Source organism: Alligator sinensis, unplaced genomic scaffold (genome assembly GCF_000455745.1).
Source record: "Alligator sinensis unplaced genomic scaffold, ASM45574v1 scaffold1295_1, whole genome shotgun sequence".
In the NCBI taxonomy this organism is placed as follows: Eukaryota; Metazoa; Chordata; order Crocodylia; family Alligatoridae; genus Alligator; species Alligator sinensis.
Window position 1 is genome coordinate 3,224,228 of NW_005841880.1, and position 6,625 is coordinate 3,230,852.

At 41.6% G+C, this 6,625-nt stretch overlaps 1 protein-coding gene across 3 annotated transcripts in view; it reads right to left on the reverse strand.

The window, feature by feature from the left end:
• Positions 1 to 2,011: 2,011 nt before the first annotated feature.
• The window catches only part of UHRF1 (ubiquitin like with PHD and ring finger domains 1), a 27,958-nt gene continuing 23,344 nt past the window's right edge, over positions 2,012 to 6,625 (reverse strand). Inside the window, exons 13-17 of one of the 3 annotated variants that reach the window (XR_003092559.1) lie at positions 6,601 to 6,625; positions 6,338 to 6,495; positions 5,492 to 5,590; positions 5,045 to 5,193; positions 4,760 to 4,886 (exon numbers count right to left, since the gene is read on the reverse strand). The exon at positions 6,601 to 6,625 is cut by the window's right edge and continues 60 nt beyond it. Coding sequence is in view for 2 of the 3 variants with exons in the window: in XM_025196496.1 (XP_025052281.1) it covers positions 4,740 to 4,886; positions 5,492 to 5,590; positions 6,338 to 6,495; positions 6,601 to 6,625 (429 nt within the window). In the remaining variant the exon portion in view is untranslated. Of the gene's footprint in view, positions 5,194 to 5,491; positions 5,591 to 6,337; positions 6,496 to 6,600 lie in introns of all 3 variants that reach the window. The other 2 variants (XM_025196496.1, XM_025196497.1) reach the window with 2 other exon arrangements.

Below are 6,625 nucleotides of genomic sequence, written 5' to 3' on the forward strand. Positions count from 1 at the left end.
ACCAGGCGAAGCGGGCTCCCTCATGGGGGCAGCCGTGCGGGGCAGGCCGCTGGGGCGCTGCGCCAATGCGGGAGAGGAGGGGGAGGGTAGCCCCGCCCCTGCGAGCGTGCCATTGGGTGAGATCCGAGTGGGAGCGAGGGGATTGGCTGGCGGGGGCAACCCTCAGGGGGTGCCGGCCCCTGCGGCCGAGCCCGGCCCGGCCCCGGCCCCGCGGGCCCACGCCGCATGCAGCCACAAGCGACACCCGAAACACAAACACACAAAACGAAACGATTGAACGCGAAAGCTCACAACAAAACGCAAAATACAACAAATCGGAAACAAAACCAACGCAACGCACAATTTGAAACAAAAAAAATGACAACAAAACACGCAAAAACCCATTTGAAGCGAAACACAGCACACAAAACCAAACCATTTGAAGCAAGACAAATCGAGCACCACTAGCAAATCTCTCCTTTCAACCTGAAGCACCGCCAGCAAATTGGTGTCAGAGGAAGTGACCCTAACGAGCCTGTCCGCGGGCGGGGTGTCCCGGTTTACGTTCAGCTGCGGGTTCGCTGCGCAAGCGCCAGAGCGACACCTCCCCGCGCTCCTCGAGACGGGACGCGGCGCGCTGCACGCGAGACGCTGCGCGATGATACCTTGTAAGTACGGTACTTTACAGAAACGTCTCCGCCGGCTTCGTTTAAAAAAAAAAGGGTATCGATTTTTAGGGCCGAAACTTCCTGAAACTCACGAGGCCGGCGTAAAATCGTGGAACTGGATGTTCAGGTTTTTTAATTGCTTTCGGGCTTGCGAGAGTTACTGCTTACCGTTTTCAGTCTCTACAACCGTGGATCCTGTATTTAAACGAAGGTAAATCGCCTCGGGCAAGGCTGACTGCGTATTTAAACGAACGAACAAACCGAAGTTTCTTAGGACTCCAGCAGCTGGGACTTTACGGTGAGGCGATGCTGGTTACATTGAAAAGTGTATTGCTTTGAAGTCTGTTGGAGGCAAGTAATCGTCAGCGGTGCTCCCAGCACGTTATCGCATGGCCCCGTTTCTAACAGACTAGGGCGGACTCTTGCCATAAAGCAGACCGCTCAGAATCGTTTTGGCAGCGGCCCTTCGTCTGCAGAGGCTGCTGCGATGCTTGTGTTGCAGCAGTTCTAGCCACTACGTACTGAGGTTATGACTGCGCGCCCCCTCATCCCATACCTGGACCAAGTGCAGCACAGCAAAGATGCCTCCTCCCAAAGCTCTGGCGCAGCCTCTTCCCCTGTGAGGCTGTGGGGCACATTAATGAAGTTTGGAAGCAGGAGGAAGTGCGTTTTCTAGTAGGCTGCAGGGAGGAACTCTAGAACCCTAACAGGGTAGACGTGGCATGGAAGAGCTGGGACCTGCATTTTTATTTTGTATTAAAATTAAAGGTTGAGGTTTCAGTCTGTAATTTTAAATCGAGTCGGAAGTGTTGGTCAGAAGTCGAACAGGAGACACCCTTAAAAAAATCATTTAAAAGGATCATTTGGAGAGGAGCCAAACTCACTGGATTTATTCTGCACTGTAAAAAGAAATTGCCAATAAAAAAAAAAAAGACATACTTGGAAGTTTTTAAGTTGAACATCCCTTAGTAAAAAAAAAAAATGGATTTGGAAAATGCATGACAAGCAAATGTATAAGCAAGGGGCTGTGAATTGACTATTGATACTATGACATGCACCAGTTAATTCACCACTTGCAGTACAATTATCATTCTAATAAACGGAGCTTTATATTTCAAAATCCACAACAGGCCTAAAATTTGTAATGCATCTGAATCACTCCTGAAATTCTTTAATCTATTAATCTGTGTTAAAAAATTAAAAGCTTTAAGAGCCAAAATATCACAATGAAAGCTTATATGAAGCCAAATTTTCTTATTGTAATATGGACTTTAGATATTGAACAAAAATGTAAACAATTTACTGCAACTTATGCATACACAAAAAGAAAGAAAAAAAAGGAGAGAAAGATTTTTTCTGGGGGGGTGGGGGGGGGAAATCTATTTTTTCTTGCATTTCCCCCTGCATCAAGAACACCCAAGTCATTATCAGTTTTTCAGTGAACAACGGAAAATTTTTAGTGGGGCCTACAGCCTCAAGAATAGAAAATTATTAGCTCACAAAGGTTAAAGTAAAGCTTTAAAAATTAATATGATGGAATTCTCCTTTAAAAAGGGCAAATCAGGTGATAGCAATGCAATATCACTGCCCTATCTTTTCACATCCACTACCCCTATTTTACATCATTTAAGTCAGAATTCTACAAAGCTCTTTTCCTCATTAATAGCGAGCATTTTTCATTCTTAATTATGAGACAGCCACAGCACCCACTAGCAACTATAAATAGATCTAACAGCAAGTCGTGACACAATTCTGGTCATTTTTTATTGAATTTTCCAAATATACAACCGTTGTAGCTTTCCACAGATTTGGATCTCAACAGCATTGAAAGTTTATCTAAGGTTACCCCAAAAAGTGAGACCTGCAAAATCTGTATGCCCATATCACTGGCTGTATCTACATAAGATGCTTTACGGCGCAGTAGACTAATGTATTGCACGGTAAAGCATCACCGTCTACACGTGCAGGTACTTGCGCAGTACATTAGTCTACTGCGCAGTACATTTACTACCTGCATGTAGCATGAATTGCATGTGCAGACACACCCACTTTGGGTTTTGTTTTTTTTTTTATAATGTTTAAAGGAGAAATGCATTTGTTCGGAATTGCAAGTCTAGTATTCATCAGAATGAATGGTGTCTGACAGAATACAGAGGGTTCTGCACTTTCCAGAAGCCCTCACTATAAAAATATTTTCAATGCAAGAGAGAAACAGTCATTAACTTCCAACTATTTCATTCATAAAGAATTATACCTTTTACTGAACATTTTCAGTCACTGTATAATTGCACACATGTTCAGTGAGGTCAGCTTTAATTAATATTTTGAATACCAGCCTGTATCAAAATATGATTTTGTTTTTCAGTACATATTTATACTTACAAATATTTGTTCATAAAGAAACATTTCTACTGATAGATTACATACAACAACTTTTGACACAATCAACATCTTAATTTTATCGTCTTCTACTTCCCCTGTGATTTTTCCCCCCATCTCTAAATCTTACGGGGCAGTGTATAATGGAGCAACAATAAAGATGTCTGAACAGTCCATTTCCCTATTTCTTTTAAACAGAAATGTTTAAAGTTTTGTTTTTAAATTCCAGCTGTTTTTTTTACATTTATTCTTGAATTTCATCTATAAAATACAGGGGTGGCATTTCAAAGGCTGCTTAGAAAGATGTCAGTTTAGATTCAGATTAATCTGTCTTATGCAGGGTTTCAACCCCAAGATTTAGAAGAAATGTAAAGAGAAAGGCAAACACTTTAATCTGAACAGATATTTATTTTGAGAACTTTGACTTGCACATTGTACAAAAATTGACAAATTCAGCAAAAAAGCCTATAAAAAGTTTTTTCTGACCCTAAAATATTAACATTATAATTTTTAAAAAGGGTGAGAGTTAAAAAAAAACAAAAAACACAAGTACATTTGTTCCAGTCTGTCTGCAGTAAAGTATGATTAAAACATCCCTGTCATCTTGAGGTATTAAACTGCAAACTTTGGTACTGTTGGGGAAGAAGAGGAGCTGGAAATCAAGACTTCCTGGTCTCATACAATAAAAAGGGGGGGGGGGGAATAAATCACAAAATGGTTCATAAAAAAGTTCAAAGTCTGTTGTTCAGTTTCCAGACAAGAATGCTATGAAACAAAGTAAATTCACGTTACCATAACACACCTAGCATTAGGAAAAAACCTGAAAGTTTGCAGTTCCATGCTAAAGAGAGATACAGCTACAGTGTTATATTTTAACCCCAAAATAAAATCCGGTTGGCAGTTTAAACATTTCAGTGCTTAAAAGAAAGAAAGGAAAAAGAGAAAGAAAAATGGTGATTCCGAGAGCCCAGTCTTTCAAAAAAAAGGACCAAAGGCACTTAAGAATGGCTTTACTATATTCCACAATGGCATTCCGGATAGAAGACAGCACCTGGCTGAACAAATAGTTCTCCAAGAAGAAACAAGTCCAACTGAGGTAGTACTTCATATTGCCCCAAGTACGTGGCTAAATGCAAAAAAAGACGTTTTGTACACAAAATTGGTTGGGAATGGCTTTTAATAATTTGATAAAAGCGTAAGAAAACTAGGTTAAAAAAAATCCAAGATGTTCACAACCTGGGTAACAGGTCACAAGCCAAGAACCATCTCAGAAAAATTGAGCATCAAAATACTGCCAAGAAAAGGTAGGCATTTATGGCCAAATCCATAGACTTCAAAGATTGTTCTAGCAACCAAGCCATTTTCAGAATTTAAAAAAAAAAAAAAAGGGGAGGAGGAGGGAGAAAAGGAACTTTGAGAACTTTCATGCTTATTAGCAGCCTTACCGGAAGCATGTTGTAATATTCAAGGAAAAAAAGAGTTCTGTTGATGAACAGCAGGTTTCAGAAAAAACCTGAACGCAAAGTCTAACATTAAAAAAAGAAAAATAAAACCCACAAACATACAAAAGCAGGTCCCTCAGAGTCTGTATATTTTATAACAAGGAAGACTTTACTTTTAGGGAGAGGGTATGGGGGACTACATATTTAAATTAAGCCCATTGAAAACCCATTAACAAGTCTGAACAAAGAAAATTAGAAGTGCTTTACAGAATCACCGTCCATTGCCGTAGCCAGGAAAGAGCTGAGTTAGGAGGGTCTGCAGTGTTTCATTCACTTGCATAGTATAGTTTTTGCCAAGATCATAGCGACAAGCTGGACAGCTATACACATCTGCTTTGAAAGATCGGTCCAAACAATCCTGGGAGAGGAGGCAGGAAACAAAAAGAAAAAGAAAGAGATGTAACTGAAGAATTAGGTTACTTCCCAGACTATAACCAGAGGTGCTCCCCAGCCATGCCCTTGTTGACAACTAGGGAGCAGGCAACTGAAGCAGTGAAACAATGGAAGCTTTTGCACCTGGCAAGAAGTCTCATGTCTTCTTCTACAAAGACATTTAGTCACTGACACGTTTCAATATAATGCTATGTAGTATTCAAATCCAATTGAAATTATTATTTAAATCCAGTAAGAATTCCTCCATGGCTGCTAACAGCAACCCCCAATTTCTGAAGGAAAGAAGAAATCATAGCTTTACTCATAATTGCCATACAGACCACTTTACTATCTACAGTGTTATAAGCTTATTCAACCAGGGGGATGATTCTGAATCTTTTGCTCTCTCTTCAGCCGATGGTGGCAAGAGAATACAACAGCACTCCATTAGTTACTTGAACTTGACCAGGAGAGAAAGCAAACCAGTGGCAAGTCAAGGTAAACAGCTAAACAACTGGCAGCCCATGGTGCAATGCTGAAGCCTACTGGGAGAACAACTACAACTTAAGAACAGGCATCCCAACTACTCACCTTGCAGACATTGTGCTGGCACACTGTTGTGACTGGTCGAAATACCACCTCCTGGCAGCAAATACACAGAAAAGCTTCTTCCACTTTATTCAGGAATTTCTGAAATGGAAGAAAATTGTCATTGCATTGCTACTGCCTTCCAAATATGCAGCATGATTCAAGTGACTGAAGCTATCCATAAGACTTCCTAGTTTACAGAATTCAGGGAAAAAACCCAACAACCACCTTGCAACATGATGTTGTGATCACTGTTACTAATAAAAATCATCCTGCAGACATTTGGGCAGAAAGACATCACTGGACATAGATGGACTGAATTTGTTTCTGGAAGCTGTTCTTCATGTGAAGAACTTAAAAGAGCAGAGGAAGCCAACAATGTAATGCACTGCACAGCAATTGTGGCTACAGCATTCAGAATGGATAGCCACTTTTTCAGCCTTCCTGAAAGGCTGAAAAAGGAATGCTACATTCCTATAGGCCAGGGCTGTCAAATGGGTTTGGCCCCTGGGGCTGGATCCACACTGCAGGGCTTCAAGAACCAGAGCTGGCAGCAAACCAAGCAGCGTCAGGGAACCACTGGTGTGTTAGTGTAGCTGTTGCTCACTCCCCCACCACTGCCATACATCCAACAGGCTCCACAGCCTGGATTTCAGCCCTGCCTGTGAACTTCCAGCTCTTCTAGGAGCCCCTATGAGGCAGATGTCACAGCACTGCAGGCTATATCGGACACTTCTGCTAATAGGCTACCCCCGCTTTTAAAGGAGTCAGGCCAAGCAGCCTACATTTGGAGACAGCCAGGTAGCTACTTCTATTATACAGTTCCCAGGTAAGAAGTATCTGACATACCGGTCCATCTTTGAGAGCTTCCAGTACTTCATTCCACAGTTTTTCATTGGCTTCATCATTTTTAATGAGAGCCTTTTGCTGAGACGTCAGCTTGTATGGCTCGACTTTAGTCTTCTTTGGGGTCCCTTTAGGAGAAGCAACGGGTTCTACTTCACCCCCTGAAAGAACACGTGAACCTTTTTAGAGAGAAAAAATGCTGAACTGCCTATAGCACTGAAAAAAATTGTATAAATTTGCCACATCCACTTGCCTCCTACACCAACCTGTAGATTTCCTTTTCCTCTTTCC